Source organism: Diorhabda sublineata, chromosome 3, assembly GCF_026230105.1.
Source record: "Diorhabda sublineata isolate icDioSubl1.1 chromosome 3, icDioSubl1.1, whole genome shotgun sequence".
Classification (NCBI taxonomy): Eukaryota; Metazoa; Arthropoda; class Insecta; order Coleoptera; family Chrysomelidae; genus Diorhabda; species Diorhabda sublineata.
In genome coordinates, this window is record NC_079476.1 from 23,353,805 (window position 1) to 23,375,310 (window position 21,506).

Genomic DNA, 21,506 nt, shown 5'->3' on the forward strand with positions numbered 1-21,506 from the left:
CCTCGTTTTGCCTCTGTCCAGCTTCTTCTCAGTCTTCCTTTCTTGTTTTTGTAAGAATATATATGTTTCTCCCATTATCCTTACGTGGCTGAGATATTTTAGTTTTTTTCCTGGATTTTGTTTCGAATTGGTTTCAAGTTAAAATTTTCTCTCATAATGTTATTCTTTATTTTGTCGTATCTTGTTTAAATCTCTATTTCTCTTAGAAATTTCATTTATGTCTTCTCTATTTTGCTTTTTGATTCCCGATCTAAATATCAATATGGGTAAGTCTTCTTTTCTATATTTCTGTTTATACATATTTGATTTGGAATTTTCCTCGCAATAAACTGAGCCTTAATTGCGTTGAATAATCATCTAGTTGTTCCAGTCCTCTCGTTTATTTTTTGTTACAGTCTACCATCAAAAAAATTACATTCTGATTTCCCAAATAAAATTTTTAACCATCGAACTTTCTTTCAATTCGAAATTTGAAATTTTGTGGGTGGAAAATAGTCATTCATAAGCCCAAGAGGTTCGAAAATAATCGATTATTTTCGATTGCTCGGGCGGTATTCGTTACCATTATATAAAGAACTTTCTCTCTCCAAAAAAATAACGAAAACTGCTTCCAAACGCATTTCTGCTTGCTCAGCGGCATTAAAAATCAATTTGATTTGCTTATATCTAAACTTGAAGTTGTTCTGAAATGATTAACTGCGAGTTTAAGACGACTTTTTGAGAAGCTTCAAAAGTGGTTATTATAGCAACATATATTGTTGGACCCACCGAAAAACTGTGATAAATTTCTTCTATTTCTTATTTCTTAGACCTTTTGATATATTAATGCATCTAAAAACTATAAAAACTATAAATATAAAATAGAAGAGACCTAAAATCAAGAACATTTAGATGCATTAAAACTGTGATATTGATAAAATCACGTTGCCAAGTGTATAATCACTTATTTATTCGCGGAAAATATGATCAATTCGTTAATTTCTATTGGCTAATTTTATCAAAACAAAATAGTCCCGAAAAAATAATACTTTTTCGAACACTTGAAATAAACACAAATAAAAATTCTGGGAATCTTTTGAAAGATGGAGTAGATATTATTTTCTCTCCGTAATTGAATGTATTTCAATAAATATTTAATCAATTTATTATTTATTTGCATTACAATTTAATCGTCGTATTACATTTACAATGATATAAATAATATAATGATACGCTACTGAATGTTACGAGGACCTAGGAAATAATCTCGTTGAATGATACATCTCTCTCTACCTTACGGTTATTGCTATTTTCTATTCTTTTTTAATAACCCACACACTAACAATAAAAGCAATGTTGTCATATTGAAATTCTTAAGGCAAATTATTGCAGGACTTTTATATATTTTTGATAATAAATCCACGTTATGGTAATACATCTTATCAACAGTAAGATGTAATGTGTAATTGATTAATCATAAATAAAATAAACTAGCAACAGTGTCGTTAACTCAAGTCAAACAAATTCTAGGTATTTAGTATCTACTATTTTGAATCTAATTATATTAAAGTGCAATTATTATTCTTTTAAATCAGTCGTTGGAAGTTATCCTGAAAAATTTCTAGTAACATCTTCACTTATGGAAGGTATAGTCGCTTCTACGGTGGACGATTTCTTTTTAGAATCTAATGCCCTTTTTGAATTTTCCACGAATTCCATTAAACCTCTTGACATGAAATACGGTCTGTTTTCGCCGTCGTTCTTCTCGCAGTCTTCACAGAAACACAAAAAAATTGTATCTATCACCATCTTAAAACAAAAAATACAGTTGATTCGAGACAAGTTCATTTTTTTATTTCAATCACATTTTTCGAAATACTCACTTCATATACTGTCATAAAACAGTGTGAGACAAAATATGCAAATAAACCAGATAATGTAATTGGTACCCACATGTGCTGAAGACCTTCTTTATCCTAAAATATGATTAATTATTCAAATAATTGATCAAGAAATTAAATTATTAGAATAAAAATGTTGTATTTTCTTCTTGGTTATATAATTATTGATAGGAAAATAAAATTTGGTTTAAGTTAAAATTTTTAGTATGTACACAAATATTAGTAAATAATTTAGCGTGTAAGTGTTAGTGAATAGTTAGTGTATAAATAAATTATGTAAGATATACCGTGTGTATAAATTCAACTCAACCGAGAAACTTCTAGAGATGTCCAGAAGTGCAATGCATCTACTATGCACAGCTGGAAAGTCAAAACGATTTACCAAACAATCCAATCTAATTATTTAGTATCAATAATGATATACTGAATGAGAGACGAACAATTTTTAAAGGTGTAAAGATAATGTAGTTCTATCGATTTCAATCATATAAATAAATAATGAAATAAGTAGTTTTATTTTTCAAAAGTTTATATGCTGTTTTTCTGCAGATGTCTATATAGAATTCAACTATAGCATTATAAAAAACTCATATTCTATTATAAAGTACAGTCCTGTTCTATGGTTTCGCTTCAGTGATTCACGTGCATACGAAATGACACGGGCGTGCTTTTGTTTCTATCTTGTCTACTTAAAATAAATAAACAGGAATTTCACAAAAATATGACCTACTTGAAGTATTTTGATTCCTATTAGAACAGTTGCTATGACCACTACAACTTTTCCCAAAAATAATACGAAATCACCAACAGAATTGATTGCTGCCACTCGCAATATATTTGCAGTAAGGAGCTTATAGGCTTGCTGTCCTGCTTTACAAAAAGGAAGTCCAAAAATAGCTGAAAGTAATTTATTTTTAAAATATTCCAATTGAAAAATGTTTAAAATAAAATCATTAACTCATATAATTACTTTAAATGAAATAGGTACTGCATTTTTACCTATTAAATAGGATACTAGTTTAGCGTCAAAATATTTTGCTCAAATTTGCCTCATAGATTATGACTAGCGTGATGTAGAAAGTTAGTGTAGGTCAGTGTCCGAATTCCAAGCAAATAAATTTAACACAGAATTACACAAAACGGAGATATTTAATTTAATTGACAGATTTTAGGTAAGTAAACAAATAATTGTTGTAGAATTATACCAAAATATTTCATTTACACTTAATCCATTCATGTTCAAAATAACTTTACCTCCAAATACTTATTTTGATTAAGGTGGTCATAATTTTGGGACCAAAGCTGAAGTTTGCTACAAAAATACTTTATATTATAAGCAAAATTTGTAATCATACCCAAACAGAATATAATACCAATTATTTATGAGTATATCGTTCATGAAACTACACTGACGCATATATTTTTCACGATGTAATGCATTTCAAACATCACACTCTCTGTTAGTTGAGAGATTATTTTTTTATATACCTTTTAAAACGATCTTAGCTATGTATATTAAATGAATATTTTCATATGAAAATTTGAATCAAACTTTTACAGCGGGACATTTGGCTGTCCCCACGGGCATCTTGTACACGCCCAGACATGACAGCTAAATCGGTATTCTGAATTTTTGTTCAAATCTAATTGTTCTTAGATATTTATACTGAACTGTTTATTTAATACCACTCACGAATTATAAAGCAACCAAACGAATCAACCACGAACTTGAAAGTATTCTATGGTATTCTGAGAGTGTCTCTCGCTTGAACAATTAGGTTAGGATTTAGGATAAGGTGTCAAGTAATTTTCATTTGCCATTAAAAGTTTGAATATCAATTTACTATTTCAAGAAATTAAACTTAAATATCTCGAGATTCGTAATTTATTGAATAAATTATAGATAAGCTAAATAAATATGTACTTACCAACTTCAATGTAAGCATTCCTAGTTAAATATTTCAGTATCTTTTCGAAACAATACAAACAACAGTGACAGCATTTTAATAAACAGTCGACGATTTTTCCCTCTCTATTTCGCAAAAACTTTTCAAGTAACTTCATTAACATTCTGATAAATTGTACAGTTGCAATAAGACATGAACCTAAAGCTACAGATCCTAAATGGAACCTTATCAAATTTCCAGTACTTTGAATAACAGGTGTACCCAAAGAAGATTTGTCTCTAGAAAGTAAAAATTAATTTGTTACTTTATTTTAGATGTATGATAAAAAGTAGGAATGTCTTTTAAGAAACTATACTATTTGGAACTTTTTGTTGAATAGGAGTGTATAGTGATAATTTGGTTCGTATTCAGAATAAAAAAATAACAATTGTAATTAAAATACTTCAAGTTACAACAATATATTTACTAATATTATAATGGGGTTTTCTTTATTAATTGTCTCTTCATTTTAAAATTGTTATAAATATATGTATAAACAATAACATGACCTCTATTATGTGAAATTTGGTCGCTTTGGGAAGCTCTTTTCGGGGAAGACCCACCCGTCATCTTACACCTTCAGATTTCATACTAGTCCTCTCTATTTCTGCCTATCCAAAGCTAATTGTTTCTAGTTTTTCACCCTTAATCTTTCCAAATCCTTCTCTACCACTGTCTTTCTCTTCCTCTCCCCCAACTTCCGGTCAGGTCCCAACCATCTTACTCTTGCTTTTCCAGCAGTGTGAAATCCAGATTATGCGATGGCCATGAAATGGTTGCACCATAATCAATCCAAAGATCAAATTAACCAATTGAGCGCTCTTGAATTTCTAAAAATCTATACGGAGGCGTTATTTCTATTCTTCAGCAGAAAACACTCACTCCAAAAGAATAGGCCCCACAATTTTATTGTACACAATGCCAAACTAAACAGAAAATTAAATACAAAAATACACTTCGAAAATGATTGTTTTTTTAGCTGATAATGAATGTATGCGTTATTTCATGGACGCACTGTATATTAACTCGACCTAATTAATATTAACATTCGGAAACTTTAGAGTATTCTGTCTAACAAAGGTATTTATAAAAAATATATAACTTACAGTAAAAATAATAAAAGCTATTATCAATTTCCATTGATTTTTGTCAACTGATAACTATTGACATAAAAAGAATTTTCAGTTAGCTTCGGTTAATGTTATTCATGTCATTAGATAATTAAAATTGTACAGTGTCTAATTTTTGAAAAATAAAGTGAGCTGATTTTTGAATTGTTTTGAATAGTAGAAATATCATTCTAATAAATTGGCTGCGTTAAACAAACAAACAAAATTATAGTGAAAACAATCATTTGTTTACCGTTTAAAGTACCAAATGCTGACAGCTCCGGCTATAATCATATGCTGACAACCAATTATGAACTGCACCATCCATAACATCGCGATAAAGTTGTACCATCTTGTAAATTTCATCCAAGCGTCTTTTTCGTAGAAAAAAACGTTAAGACGATACTCACTTAATGTACCAGAACTTTCTATTAAAAGAGAAAATATGAACCATAGTGCAACGACTATGCCTAATGAGAGGAAAGTCTGAAATGAAAATTGCTATTTATATAAAAATTAATCCAACCAATAAATCATCTCTAATTCAAAGCATATAATATATTCTATAGATTTCTGCAACTAAGTTTTTGATTTTTAAGTAGTTGAAATAAAAATATATATTTTTTTTAATTAGTGTAAGTCATGTACTCACACCTTTAGTGGAGTAGAATACTACCTAAGAACCGAACCTATTAGATATACGTTCACATCTTCATTTGCGTCATCCTTGCTACCAAACCCATCTTCATACTAATTCATGCTTCTTTAACCAATCAGATCTCGGTTTTTCCGAAACCTACGCCTCATTCACACATGCTTTTTTCATATAAGCCCTATTTCTTTCTTAGTTAACGTATTTTAGTTCTGATCAAAAATATGTAAGAAAAATATCCTTATTTCGTTCGAGAACAAAGAAAAAAATCAAAAGCAGGATGGAAGCAAACACCATTCTGCTAATTACGTCCTTATTGGTCATAACAAAACAGTTGTTTTTTCTTCATATAAATATAACGAGTTTCTCTCAAAAATTGTTCGCAAAATAGTTCCCTAGGCCGGCCCTGTCCATCTACTGGAATTTTAAAAATTCGGCGAATTCGCGCGGCGTTTTTCGGGTGAATAATTATTTTAGTAGTAGGCGGTTTATTTACAGTATTTCTTCTAAATAACTTCTAAGGAAGTTTATTTATTTCTTTTCTTTCTTTTTGTTCTAGAACTTCGTAGAATTTTATTTAGGTATATAAATGATTTGTGTAAACGCAGTTTGTTATTGAGAAAAAGTCGTAGTGAAAAGAACGAATTAGTAAAAATAATCGCAGAAATTATTATAAGTTAAGTGTATTGTATAGTGTGTAAATAAATTATGAACGTAAAAGACAGTGTTTATATTAACATTTTTAATCTTGTAAATAACGTCGATAATAAGCAAAATTGTTAAAGTGAGAGCAGAAAATATAGTCTTAACTGTAATAGCCTAGCCTTGTTTGGGTGACTCTTTTGGCTTTCCAGTTGGTTTGCAACTATACCAAAAATGAAATTTTTGGCATGACTGTGTATTTTATTTTTAGGTCTCCAAAATACTAAGACCTTTAAAAGAGGCTATTTGTGTGTGTGTGTGTGTGTGTGTGTGTGTGTGTGTGTGTGTGTGCAAATGGGCAGGTCAGTGAATGCTCTGCTGTCTTTATAGTTAAAGACTGATCTCTTTGCCATCCATTCAGTTCGTTGTTGATTTGATATTACATGAAATTTTTTCCAAAATATGGAATCCTTGCTACTTTTTGGCAAAACTGCCTGCTTCCTTTTTGCTGGGTATACCCTGGTAGCCACATTAGGGTTACTTATTGTAAAAGTGCTTTTGAATGAAAAATTCCCATTCCAGCTCCTTGCGGAATATTTTAATTGACTCATGGTTGGCGGTCTTTGATTATTTGTTTGGGGTGGTATGTATAGCAGCGCCTTAAACCAGTGTAATATGCCAACTAAATTACTTCATGGAGATAAAACCTCATAGCTCGGTAAATCTCAGGGAATAATGAGGCTGAACTGATTCCTTTATTAAATGAATGATTAAAGAAAATGAAGATGAATAAACTAACTTTAGATTAGAACATAATTAATTGATATTTTACCGATTATTGAATGTATTTTCAAGTTATTACTCACAAGAATCGGTTGGAATAATAAAATAGGCATAGCAGCAATCGCTTTTCCAGATTCCTCGAATAACTGAACAACCAATTCGATTCTTTTTCTCATTACAAAAATAATAAGACTTATAATAACTGTAGCTATTGTCGTCAAAATGGCGAATACCAAGTAAGTATAGGTTTTTCTTGCGTCAACATCAGGTACAAGGTTATCGGGTATATCGTCTACATAGTTCTTAGAATGTTTCCATAATATCCTGAAAAAATAGAGGAAAGTGTACCACAAAGATCCGTATTGAAGTCCTTGTAGAACGCTTACACACCATAAAACAACTGTTGCTATTACACATGCTGATAATGATCCCATCAGAACTATCCAAACTACAAATCCTACAAGGAATCTGAATAGTGCCAGAAGTAAACATGATAATACTAAAAATACGTTTTTTAAATATAAACCGCGATAATTTTTATAAGTTTACCTAGAGCAATAAGGCAAAGGTAACAAATTTCAGTCCAACATATTTGAAAGTCTTCTGATACTTCCTAAAAATATAATTTCAATTTTAAATATAATTTATAACTCTAGCTGTTATAGGTTTCGGAAAAGCTACAGTATTGATATGTAAATAAATGAAAATGGGGTGTCCGTCACTTTTTAAGTTTTCCCGCTGCTTAAGTGAAAGGGCAACACTGTTTTTGTCAACAGGCGTTTGTTATTTGACTCCTGTCTAAATTTGAACTGTTTCATTGGTTTTGACATCAGACTATATACTACAACATCTCTTAACAAAAAATAACCCATATAAATATTGTAGGAACTATTTCACATCAATTTTAATTCTGGAAATATTAAATTTCATTGTGGCCGTACAATCACAAAATATGGCTATAGGTATCTCACACAGCTCAATGTTTTCAATTTTGAATTATATCTCTGACTGGAGACACTTTCCCTGGAGATTTTGGAATTTGAGTTTCTCGAGGTCTAACAGCGATCCTGGTTATTCTGTAACCGTGGTCTAGCAGCTGCAAATTAGCAAAAATAGAAAATGTTAACGTTCATAGTTTGTACAGTAATTTTTTTGCCCATACGCTTCATGATGACCAATATTCTGTCCCATACTATTCCTTTTGCGTTCATAATTTATTCATCCACATGTTTTTTGACCAAGTATTTTATGATTACATAGATAGTACATTATGTACTATACTAATCATTGTACATTCATAATTCATGCTAAAAGTGTCATGGTGACCATAATACTCCCTTTACGTCCGTAGCTCAGCTATTTTCTGGCCAAAGCTTCATGAATACAAACATCCTGTACTATATTACTCCCTTTACGTTCATATTTGATGTAATTTTTTTGGCCAAAAGCCCCATGGTAACCTACATTATGTCTCATATTACTACTATTATATTCATAGTTCATCTGTTCAGTTATTTTGTTGCTAAAAGCCCCATGATGACCTCCATTATGTCTTATACTACTACTTTTACGTTCATAGTTTATCTGGTCAGCTATTTTGTGACTAAAAGTCCCATGTTGACCAACATTATGTCCCATACTACTACTTTTATGTCCCCAGTTGATCTGGTCAGCTATTTTGCGGCTAAAAACCCCATGATGACCAACATTCTGTCTCATACTACCATATTTGTTTTATACAGAGATTCTGTAATTTGGAATCAATCAATCGATAGTTTAAATTATTTCAATTTAGTAAATGCCATTACTTTTTAACGTTGGCTATAAGTTTGTGATAATATTATAGTCGCAGACGAGCATTTTTAATAAATGGGGCGAAATTAATCTACTCTAATTTTCAATTCTTGATTTCAGCTCATTCGCTTTTGAAGCATCCACATAAAGAGTGTAATTTGATTGGGATCTGAGGTTGAAGGTGGTCATCCTCTTCTATCTATACATTTACATTGGAATACACACATTTGATTACTTATTAAAAACCACAACAAAACCCTCTTTTTGTTTAATACCAGATTGCTAAGTTTGTTGTAGTAACAGTTTCCAATTTGATTTTACTGGCAGAAAATAAAAATCTTGCAGGAATGCTTAATCTCAAGCCGAAGATTTCTTGCAGTGAATATATGAATTTCTAGTACCAGATTTGGAACCTTTTGTGTATACTTACAGTGAAAAAATTACTAAGTCCAGTTCTGGAAAATACTTTATTAACAACAGCTTCGCTTTGATTCGGCATACATCTATTGAAAAATTTTCTGCTAAAATACAAATGAAATTTTTGTTTACATCCTGCGAATGAAAATAATTCATTTATAACAAAAATAGAAACAATCTCATATGGAAGAAATAAACCAAATAATGAACAAAGCTTTTTAAGAAAAATTTGGTTACAAGTAATAAGAAATGATTTACGAATTTTATTTGATTATGTAAATTTGATCACCCCTCGTGAATAATAGATTAAGAAATAGATAAATACAGAAATAAATATGTATAACTAATTGCGTATAAAGTAGTTTATGATTGCAAAGAGGAAAGTCTAGGAATTTTTCCAAGTATTCAGGTCCGTACTAGGATCATCTGTATTTAAATTATTGATGGTACTAAACGGAATTATAACAAGGAACAGAAATTTGTCCTCTGTATGAGTCATAGCTAGTAATAAAATCCATTATCAATAATTGTTCCTTCAGATCAATATACTTACTATCCTGGATATTGGTTACAGTCTGAAGTACAAATTCTATTCATCACTTTGGACGATTGTTGTTGTAAAACTATGTGATACCTAAAATAATTTTTTAAAGTGTAAATTTCATTTGAAAAATTTTCTTATATACTTATTTATAAAAATTTTCTTCATCGATGAACCACCACACCACCACCACAATCTAGCAAACTAGTTTTTATAAGTGGTAAAATATAAAAATGGGGTTTATCGCACAAAGATCGTTTCTTACCGATAAAGGCAATAGTAATCCAGTGATTTCCATAACATGGAAGGGTCCAGGATTGCGAAGAGATTAAGTAAGAGGGTTCGCACTTTCTTATACCGACTTAGTACGTGTTGATTTTTTAAAAGCTTATAATAACTTTTGCTCATCAGTGGTTATTTGTATTAAAAATAATTGTTGGTATTTGTGCGATTGTGGCAATGAAACCGCAACGTTTATTCTGTAATGTAACTATCATCAGGGACTGTAATTATGGTCGAAATTTATTGTAAAAATATAAATATTATATACGCGTATAAAGATATCCAAATTTGATCAATTCCTCAAATTAATTAATCGAGCATTTAATTCAAAAAGCAACATTTAAAATGACAATAGACATAAATGTTTGTTGATTTTTGTTGCTATTGAAACAAGTATTTAAAAAAGTACACTTTGAGAGTTTAATTACCACAATCCCATAACAATCACGTTCATAAACTAGTTGACAAATTTTGTATAATATATCAAAGGTTTAAAAGTTTTTAACGATCGTGTCATTTTAGGAATGAAATTATTAATCAATAATCAAAGTTGGCTTGTTAGAATAACTTGTAGGAAATTTCGTCAAATGTACTGAGTGGCGACATCTATCATGACAAGTTTCAAGATAATTAATAGGGTTTTAGAACTGATATTAGATTTTTTTGTTTTTTTGTTCACCTTTATAAATAAATAGAAAAAATTCCAAAAGAAATACTCACGGTTCATGAACTTTATCAGTTCCCAAACACTGTGGTGATTTTTTACCATCGTTTCGATTTTTGAGATTTTTGTTATCTCTTCCACAAATATTTCCGCAATTGTCATATCCATTTATTACTCTATAGATGTCGCCATAAAAGAAACAATAGCTTAGAGAGCAAATCTAAAATTTCATAAAATCATACAAATAGTTCGGAATTATTTGTTTACAGTCTTCATTTTGTTAATTCATATTAAGTTTGCTTTATATCATATGGAATATTCAGTGAGTAGTATAAGGCAATTTGAAACTGAATACATCAGATTATCTCTCAATTTAGTCCAACTTTGTTCTATGAATGACAAATAACAAGAACGTCCAAAAATTATATTCGATTGACCGAATATTGAATTCACGACTGCATACCATTTCTTAAAATACATGGTACAGATCTGGATTTATATATCGTTTGTGTGGTCAATCGCAGCTTTCATCAAGTGATGGAAACTAAATCAACAACTGCACCCTGATATATAGGCATGTTGCCGAAATGGTAAAAAGTTCGTTATACAATAGACCTTTAAGTCAAGGTATTTGCTAGCCTCATTACCCCTCTTATTTGATCTAATCTATTGCACTATCACCATCTATAAATAGATTTCAACATTTCGTTAGCTTTTTTATTACTTCCAGGTTTCATTAGATACACTGGAAAGATAATTCCACTAAAGCGTGTTTTCTCAACACACGAGGACATGAAACACTATTTTTCATCACACCTCGTATAAGAGATCCAATATTTAAACTTACCAAAGCCGTTAAAAAAATTAAAAAAACTATCAAGAAGAAAACATCTGTAGACGATCTATTTTTGATTTGAAAATTTTCGGTTTCTTCCGATTCCGATTTTTTCAAATTTTCGCTTGTATTTACCTAAAAAAAATAGTTTAAATGAAGAGTAATCAAGTCAACTCTGATAAACAATTAACAATTATCAAATTTTTCATTATAAATTGATGATATTTACATAATTTTTTTATCAAGAAAAGGATACGTCTCCTTAAAGATCGTTTTTTTTATTTTAATGAGTGATTTTTTTGCTGGTATCTTTTTGGCAATACTGTTTGACAGATCACGCGTGAATCGTGTCTTGTATCATTGTCAAACTTGTTCTGTTTGGTCTATAATTTAACCACGAATCGATTTACGAACGAACAACGCTTGCAAATTATTGAACTTCACTATTAAAATTCATGCTCGGTTAAGAGAGTGCATTGTGAAATTCTTCTAATTTATAGCTAGTTTGGCCGGCCTACTGGGGAACTATTCCGAAGCTAAATTTCGGACCCAGTTTACACTATTGGACATTAAACCACTAACAAGCAAACGTACAGTGAGGACCGAAGAAAATATTACGGTTGTATCCGTCAGCGTTACAGATGACTGTGAAAATTTTGCAGAAGGATTTGGGCGTAAAAAATTATAAGATACGGCTGGTGCAAGAATTGAAGCCACACGGTCTCCCACAACGTCTAATATTTGATGAATGGACGCTGACAAAGTTGGAGGGAGATTCACTTTTTTATCGAAAAATTGTGTTCAGCGACGAAGCTCACTTCTGATTACATGGATACGTCAACAACCAAAATTGCCGCATCTGTAGTGGAAGACCAGCCAGAAGCATTACAAGAGCAACCAATGCAACTCGAAAAAGTCACTGTTTGGTATGCCGGTTGCATTTTACATTTAACCCAAAGAAAAACTTTTATGAGAAATAAAATTTTTTTGTAATAAAAAAGTTGCGAATATCCTGCAAACTCAACTGCTTCGAAATATTTATTTAGTAAATATTTTTGTACACAGAATTAAATTTGAATTGAATGAAATTGACTGAAAGAAACCTCTAATTAACAAATTTAATTAAATTGAAAAGAAAGAAATGTAGTTGCTGAATACAAACTGGACACAAAGCGTTGGTAGTCTTCAAAGCTATTATCAAAGTGCGTTTTTTTATAGAGCGCTTCGACCAAACAACTAACCACATCACGCAATTCTTTAGAGAGAAACATCAAAGCTTCCAAACTAGAAGTCCTTTGAAATAATAGATTTATAAGGGAATACTTTTTCGTATATTTTTCAACAGAAAATGTATAAACATTTAAGCGAATTATCCTTCCGGAAGGAGATAAAAATTAACAGTAAAATCATTATGATTTAGGCCAACTAATCACTTCAAGTTGAAAGTAATAATTATTATTTTTTTAAACAATATTGTGTCCATAAAATGTTAAAAAGTAGAAATTTGTAATACATTTTTATTCACACATTGTGTTAAAAAACTTACTTCGTCAGGTTGCACTCTATCACTGCTTAATCCACCGCCCATATCTGCTAATAAAAGCAAAAAATTAGGTTTCTATAAAGTTCGATTTACATATATCATAAAGCACAATGAAAACATTCAGATCGTTATCAACATCTTTTACCTAACGAACTTTGTTTTAGCAACCTTTTTGTGAATAATATCAGGGATTAGAAAACTTATCAAAATCAGGATATGGAGTTCCGTTCCTGTTTACTTTAATCAAATTACAATATTATATACTATAAATTAATCATAACATGCATTAATGTAATAGCTAAAATATACAGTAATAGGTAAATTATGGATTAGAAATTAAAAAATTACGAAACGGGTTTTATTGTTTTAATTTTTATTTTATTTGTCGCTTAAAATATCTTGAGCAAACTGATACATAGTGTTGGAAATAATAGTATATTACGTAACAAGAGCTGTATTCTACAACTTGTGTAACGTACTATACTTTTTCTACGCCCCTTCATGCATGTTACTTAAGAAAACTTGTCCTATTTTTAAAGAAATTGAAATTGAATACATCACTCTTTCAATCCTAAATATATCTCGCTAATGCTAAAAGTTTTTATGTTTTTTAATTGACTAACTTTGTGTAAATAGACCAAATAAAGTCTTACGTAAATAAAAATTTGATTGTAATTTAATTAAACCAAAAAGTTTAAGTTTTCTTCTCAAAACGCACGTGTATGTTATGAGATCTGATTACGTGCATGTTATTGTTAAATGTCATTTACAAGAAATGTTGACAGTACGATTTTTGACGTTTACAGACATGGGCGTAGAAAAATTATTTAATATGCGAATAACCATTTCCCCAATATACTATTATAATCAGTTTCGTTGATTTCAATTTAATATTATTAGGCGTAAACCTAATGGTTGTTAAAATTTTATTTTTTTGTTCTGTTTTTTTCATATTGTAATACAGAAAGAAGCAAATTGTGATTCCCTATCGAAAAGAAAAAACAAGGTTTTTGTTTCAGATTTAAACACAGGAAACGGAACGGTCGACTTGGCGATCTAAATTTTTTAATTTCCACTGGATATCCTTCCGGTAAAGGTGGACGTTTTATTATTTTACACTTAGAATCAAAAAGCGGTTTTGTCGATTATGGCTTGTTGCTCTTCAAATCAAAACCGGTTGGCGATTATCATCACATGTTGAAAATTGGTTTCAAATAATACTGAGCAGGTTCGAAGCCAAGGCTTACATTGTTATGGACATGGACGTGGACATGGACAAGCAGGCGTTTGAATAAATATCTAAAGATGGTGGATGAAAAAGCTGTAATTTGAGAATGACTTACTTTGACTAATATAAAATTTGAATTGGAAATATGGAAAGCAAACTATTAATTTTAGTCAAATCTAGTAAGGCAAGAAGAAAAATGTAGAAAATATTGATGTACTTATAGAAGGTATTGTACAAAATGAAGTAAACCTAATTTGGGCTCAAATTGAGGATAAGATGACAAATAATGAAATTAAATTTAATATGAAAGATGTTTTATTATAAAATTGCCGCAAGGAATCTGAACTAAAAACTACGTACATCAACCTCTTTACCTGCTCAACCAAAAGATATTTACTTTGTCAATTTGAACTTATTTTAATTTTCTTATTTTATACCTAAATTTAACTAAGTTCATGGTTTTCGAATGCACTATTTTGTTGGTTTAAAACTTGTTGAAAAAAAAAAAATATTAATTCATGCAAACGGTGAGGCAGAAATCCAAATTCCCTTTATATGTGGTCTATAACTTAATTCAAGCGGTTTGATAAGAGATCGAGTAACTTGTATAATATTATATCGTTCTAATATTCCGAACCTGGGTTGGAAAGCTACTCTCATTGTACATCTTTTCAGTATTTCATCCATTTGAAGCGTTAACGACAATAATTTTTTTTACTCAAATATGTCGAACTTTGTTCCTGAAAAAGTGTTTTTGCGGGGAGTTCTTCTTCATTAACTTAGTATTTTGATGGAAGTTTATGGTGAACATGCTCTAGCTGAGCGAACGTACCAAAAGTGGTTTGCACGATTGAAAATTGGTGATTTTAGTTTGGAAGACGATGAATGTCCTGGGCAGATTTTTGAAGATGAAGAACTGGAAGCATTACTCGATGAAGATGGTTGGCAAACACAAGAAGAGCTCGCAGAATCTTTGGGTGTCACTCAAGCACTCATTTCAAAACGTTTAAAAGCATCTGGATATATCCAAAAGCAAGGAAATTGGGTTCCACATGAACTCAAGCCGAGAGACGTCGAAAGGCGGTTTTGCATGTGTTGGAACGCCACAGAAGGAAGTCATTTTTGCATCGGATTGTTACTGGTGACAAAAAATGGATATATTACTACAACTCCAGGCGCAAAAAATCATTTGTGCCAGCCAATTCAACGGCAAAGCCGTATATCCATGGCACTCTATTTGGTGGGATCAGAAGGGTGTGCTGTATTATGAACTGCTAAATCCGGATGAAACCATCAATGGAGAACGTTACCGAACACAATTAATCCGTTTGAAGAGAGCAGTAGCCGAAAAACGTCCGGATTCTGCGATCAGACACGAGGCAATGAGAAGTTTTACCTCACCCGCCTTATAGCCCAGACCTTGCCCCTTCTGACTACCATTTGTTCCAGTCAATGCAGAACGCCCTCACTGGAATACGGTTCACATCAGAGCAAGATATCAAAAATTGGCTTGATTCATGCTTGGCTGCCAAGCCGGCGCCGTTCTTATGGGATGGGATCCACAAATTTCAAAGATAGGAAAAGGTAATAGCTTCAGATGGGTAATACTTTGAATAATACTATTGTACACGTCTTTCGTAAATAAACGTTCAAATTTTGAAAAAAAACCGCACGAATTAAGTTATAGACCCAATAATTCCGAATATATTGAAAACCAAAGAAATTGCTTACTTAGATATTTTAAAAATTCAATAATCACCACAATAGTTACACATTACCACTCTTTTTGATTTTTTTTTAATATAAAGAAACTCAACAACAGTATATTCACAATATACTGACTATAAGCAAAACTAAATTTTTTATCACAATTTCTTTAAATAATACACATTTGAGGAAAAAGGAAATTGATAAAAAGAATGAATTTGAGATAAAACGAGTAGTCATTTTAACAATTCAAACAGAAATAGTTCGTGTAGTAGCAGTTTGTTAATACATACAAGTTTTGTTGCAAACAAACTACTTTATTTGAGATCTAATACATACAGGTCTAATTATAAAGTTGTATATAGTTTATTTGTTAAAACATAACATTCTATTCGTTTTATATTGTAGTTTTACTGATGATGGGAAGAATACTTTCCGAAAGTTTGGACTTAATACAGCTCAATATAGAGTATTATAGTGTGTATGGAGTGTCTCAACAGAATAGTCTTATGTATATTTAAGATCCAGTTTATACCCAAAATCGAAAGAATGAACACGTGTTAAAACTTAAAAACTAACATACATTTAACAACATACATAACAGTTTAAAACAATTACAACTTTCAATAAAAAGTTTTTGTACAATTTTCACAATATTTATGCAATAAGGGTGGTTTTTTCAAAATTTCTCCTAATGGTGGGTTTTCCATTGCTTAATTTATTCAAAAAAATTATAATTTTCACTCTGAAATATAAAGGAATACTTAACGTGTACTATGTAATATTTATTTTATTCATTTAAGTGATAAATGGTTTATAAAATAATTATAAAATAAGCTTAATTCCAATTTTTTATACAAATCGATGTTTTTCGAAAAAATTGCGAGGTAATATCCTATTTTTACCGTTGGTAACTGGACTAATACTATTATTGATAGAAACAAAAACCAGACTAACAGATCATTATTATTTTTAGTAATTCTAGAATTGGAAATTTTCCTAATTGCAACCTTTCAAATAATGAAATATTATTTATTATTAGCATCTTTAAACAGTTCCCCTTGTAATTATAGTAAATGGTCCGGAAATTAAAGCTATTCATATTTTCCATTTTTCCATTTATTTTTATAATCAATTTAAACCACGATATTTCCTTTTAACCTACGAAAGTATTGATATATGTAGGGAAACTACCCTTTATAGAAAATACATATTTCATACAATCTATAGCAAACAATGGAGCAATGTCCTTTTAATGATGTCATACATTGCATGAACATTCAACTAGATACTGAAATTACAGCAATTTGTTGCTTTCATAGGTATATATACAAAAATATAATTCTTTGAATATACATAGTTGTATCGACAGTTGGGCTTCAAGGATTTTAGGAGAAAATTATATCAAAATTTTTTAATAAACAAACTTCGGATGTATAGTTTCATTTTCTAAAAAAATTCTTCCTCTTTGCTATTTTGCACTTTTACTTTTTCATTCTCAAAAATGTTAGCTATTTCTGTGGAACTTTATATTTGTTTTTTCTGGATTTTCAAGTTCTGACAATACCCAGGATTTACAAACATACAAAATCATCCCGATTTTGTATGTTATATGTCGATGTTATAACAAAAAAATCTAATCAACCTAAAAAAGAACTTAACGCAAACACGTCCTTTGAAACACGTTAATAGCTGCTTAATAACAATTATTAAACATCTATTCAACTAAATAAATATCATGCATAAATTAACGCAGAAAAAAGTAATAAAACTCTAAAATTTTTGTAGATAATATTTGAAATTTCAACCGAAAATTGAACGCGACGTTCGGAAACTGTGATCCAAATCTGGTTCTGGGTTAAGATCCATAATCAGCTGATATATGATCTACCTGACTTCACAGTTTCCGAAAAACCTAATGTAGAGATTTCGTTTTCACTGTTGTGTTCATTTTTTTCATTTAGTTAAGTGATTGCTGCTTCTAAATATTCTTCTTTTTATAGTTTATACTTGAATTTATTGAAACATTTTGATTTTTATATAATTTGGCGTTTAAATAACTGTATAAATTAAAAGTGAATCTTGTTATTTAGTTAATATTAAAAATGATGAATATGTAAATTGTTTTGTTTATAATTCAAGTAGAAATAGTAGAATACATTTTCGTTGATCGGAATAAGGTGTGATTATTTACTTTCTAGACACTGCATCGTCTTAGTAACCTTGAATAGAGTTCACACGTTCACGTTTTTAAAATATCAAGCTTTCAATTTAACGAAACGAATTAATAAGTCAAAATCTTTATCCTTACTACATGTAGTTATTCAATAAAATGGTTTTTATTTGAATTATTCAATACATAGTAGCGGTATTTTGTATATGTAAAAAAACAATAACAAGTAGTATTCTCAATCTTTACCATTTCTTTATAATAGTTTTAAGTTTATTAAGGTTTTGTTAACAAATTCAGTATCAAAAATTGCGCTTGATTATCTAGATGCTGTATGTCCAGACAGATGGAGGAAAGATAAAAGAGATATTATTTAATGACCACTGAGATACCCATATATACCCATATATCAATTCTTTGGTTTTTTCGAAGAAGGTCTAATAAGAAACTGGTAAATTTTGAAGAGCTGAAAGCACGAATAAGAAACTTTTTTGTTAATTTTACAATTTTTGTAAATTTACTAATAAATAATTCAGTTTAGCTCACAAAATCACAAACTATACCACTCAATTTACTCATTCAAGAAACATACTTTAAGTAGTAGTGCGTAAAAAGTGTATTATTAAGGTTTCCGTAGTGAAGTGGCTTGAGTATGAGGCTCACATACGGGAGGTTCCAGGTTCAAATCCCACTGATGCCACTTATTATTTACTATCATTTATTTACTACTAATTCTCCCGTTGTTTTGTTAATTTGTTCTAATCTTGATTAAAATGTTTAAAATCTTTATAAATATATAATATATGAAAAAGGACTTTTAAAAGTAAAAAAACACATGTGATTGACGCAATTTTCACAATCGTTGAAAAAAGGCTACTTTACACATTTGTTGCATAGAAAACTTTTTAATTTATCATTACATTGAAAAAACTTATCTTTCTTTGACATACTATTATGTTTTAGGTAGAATTATATTGTGATTTATTTCAGTTTTATATTTGAATTTAAAATCTCCCTCCCCTCCTACAAATCAAAAACTTGCTAAATTAATTTAAAAAGCTTAAGTATTCCAGATTCAAGCATAACCGCAAACGGCGTAGCTAGCGCCATCTACCTGATGTTTCTATAGTATCTCAAATCACAATTTCGTTGTACAAAACTTACAACAAAAGAAAGTGATTCATAATACTAAGATTTTATGTAATTTTTCAAAGATTATTATGGAAAAATTATTAACACTTTCTATAATATCTAAACAATTTAAATTTAAAATCTGCCTTCCCCACTATAAATCAAAATCTTGCTAATTTTATTTAAAAATCAAGAGGCTTAAGTGTTCTATTTTAGATTCAAGCATAAACGCAAACAGCGTCTATCTAATGTTTCTAATTTTAGAACAAAATAATGTAAATCAAAATACTAAGATTTTTGTAAATCTTCAACGATGTTATTGAAAAATAAAAAACTTTCCTTATAATTACTATTGAAGTAAAATTTATTTTCAAAAATCATAAAAATTACACCTCATCTGGGTAAATTCTTTTAAATTGTATTATAATTTGAATTCGTAGACAATTTTAGTCACCATATGTTTAGTAAAACAATGGTAATTATACAAAAACTTTTTACTGTGTAGTTTTTATTATCTCGCAATTGGTAAGTGATAAATATTTGATATTTGGTAATATTATATATTATATTATTCAATGAGCTAGTAATGATGGCTATTATGCATTAGAATAGCGTAATTCTTCTGAATGAATAATAACAATTAATCGCGAATAGAACTATATTTATGTTGTCGTCGATGTAACATTCGGTAACCGCGGTTGGTTAGATTATGTGACATGTGTAAAGTTCACGATCTTCTAGTTGTCTGTAGAAGCAATTTTATTTATGTCAATTTTTTGTATGTTTCATTTATCGTTTTGTAATTTAAAAATAAAAAAGTTTGATGTGACAGTGGAATATATTTTTTACAAATTTTATGTTTGTTAAAAAATATTCATTTTCGCGTGGAAATAGTGCTTTATTTCAATTATTTATTGTGGCTAAAATAAAAATAATTTCTAATTCAATCAACACACCCTTACCTTTAGTAAAAAACAGTACGATGAATACAAGTAATCAACTAGAAAATCCCATGTAGAACACAATGTCGACTGAAAGATATTTAAACAGCTAAACTACATGTCGTGGGTTGGTAACCACATTTTCGTCTTTTAAAATTTTCATCATTTTGTCAATTGAATAAAATCACATCTGTTTTCTAAGGTAGTTGGTAATGCAATGTATTTTCAACACTTTGTTTGTATACACATAAACACTAGGGAAAATGATAGTGTCGGGTAAGGAAATACGAAGGGCGCGTGTATAAACAATATACACATTGTTATGGAAACATGGTGTATGTATTAGGAAAAAAATGAATTCGAATGCGGGCGGTTTATCAATTAAAACTATTCATATTAACTAGATAAATTAAACTTCATTCAGTTTTATTTAACAAATTTTATCTTTCCGGGAATAAAAGATGTACGAGTGTTTAATATACCAGGAAAGTATGAAGGAAGAATGACTTTTCAATGAATAAGTTAATTCTCTGCATAAAAGTTTTTAATAAGAAGATACTTAAAATTGAGACGATATATCATATATCATGATGTAAAGACCACAAGGTGTGTTTTTACGCAGCCGGTTAGCCACTGCCAATGAGAGGCCTTTCCCACTATCGGCCATATTGTTCTTCTGGCCAATCAATTCAATGCGGGAATTTGAATCTTTTCGTTTTAAGATTATTATGAACGAAACGCTGAGCAGTGAATGTGTTACTGTTTCTTCGATTTCTCTCTCACTATAAGAGTGAGATCTATACCACTTACCGTGTTGGAGGTTAAGTTGTCTTTTTCCACAATTTTTTTTCCATTCGTTAAATAATTTGATATTTTTTATAGGAAATCTATGGGAACTGATATCTTCATCTCTACAATTCGCATTGTATTTGTGCATAAGAAGGCATTTTAATTTCAATAACTACTCTATACACTCAATGTAAATAAGTATAAGTCAGTCAGCTGGTGACAACCAATATGGCGGAAAGTGAGACTGCGCAGTAGAGGTCGTAAATTGGTCTTCGGTAAGAACACATCTTGTAGTCTTTACATAATGATTTCTATAATGATGCTATGAAATTTTAGTTGTAAATACTATTGAAAGCAATCAGTAAACTGAATTTGTCGGACTGAATCATGCGAATTTATTGCTTCTTTTTGTGTTTGTTGCGTATACGAGGGCTGCTACTAAAGTTTTGAGA

The 21,506-nt window shown here is 30.1% G+C and overlaps 1 protein-coding gene across 4 annotated transcripts; it reads right to left on the reverse strand.

The window, feature by feature from the left end:
* Window positions 1-816: 816 nt before the first annotated feature.
* On the reverse strand, window positions 817-20,632 carry LOC130442076 (choline transporter-like protein 1). 4 transcript variants are annotated; one of them, XM_056776076.1, is made up of 14 exons: window positions 20,287-20,632; window positions 13,092-13,138; window positions 11,558-11,680; window positions 10,767-10,930; window positions 9,777-9,857; window positions 9,237-9,327; window positions 7,562-7,625; window positions 7,403-7,511; window positions 7,096-7,336; window positions 5,189-5,421; window positions 3,809-4,065; window positions 2,611-2,777; window positions 1,863-1,955; window positions 817-1,788 (listed from the first exon to the last, which is right to left on the reverse strand). In XM_056776076.1, exons 2-14 carry the CDS (start codon window positions 13,131-13,133, stop codon window positions 1,585-1,587), a joined length of 1,869 nt encoding a protein of 622 aa, XP_056632054.1. In that variant the 5' UTR covers window positions 13,134-13,138; window positions 20,287-20,632; the 3' UTR covers window positions 817-1,584. The 4 variants fall into 4 exon arrangements, with proteins under 4 accessions (XP_056632054.1, XP_056632055.1, XP_056632052.1 ...); XM_056776077.1 differs by having other exon boundaries at window positions 13,092-13,135; window positions 20,287-20,630; XM_056776074.1 differs by lacking the exon at window positions 20,287-20,632 and adding an exon at window positions 16,048-16,171 and having other exon boundaries at window positions 13,092-13,135.
* Window positions 20,633-21,506: the final 874 nt, after the last annotated feature.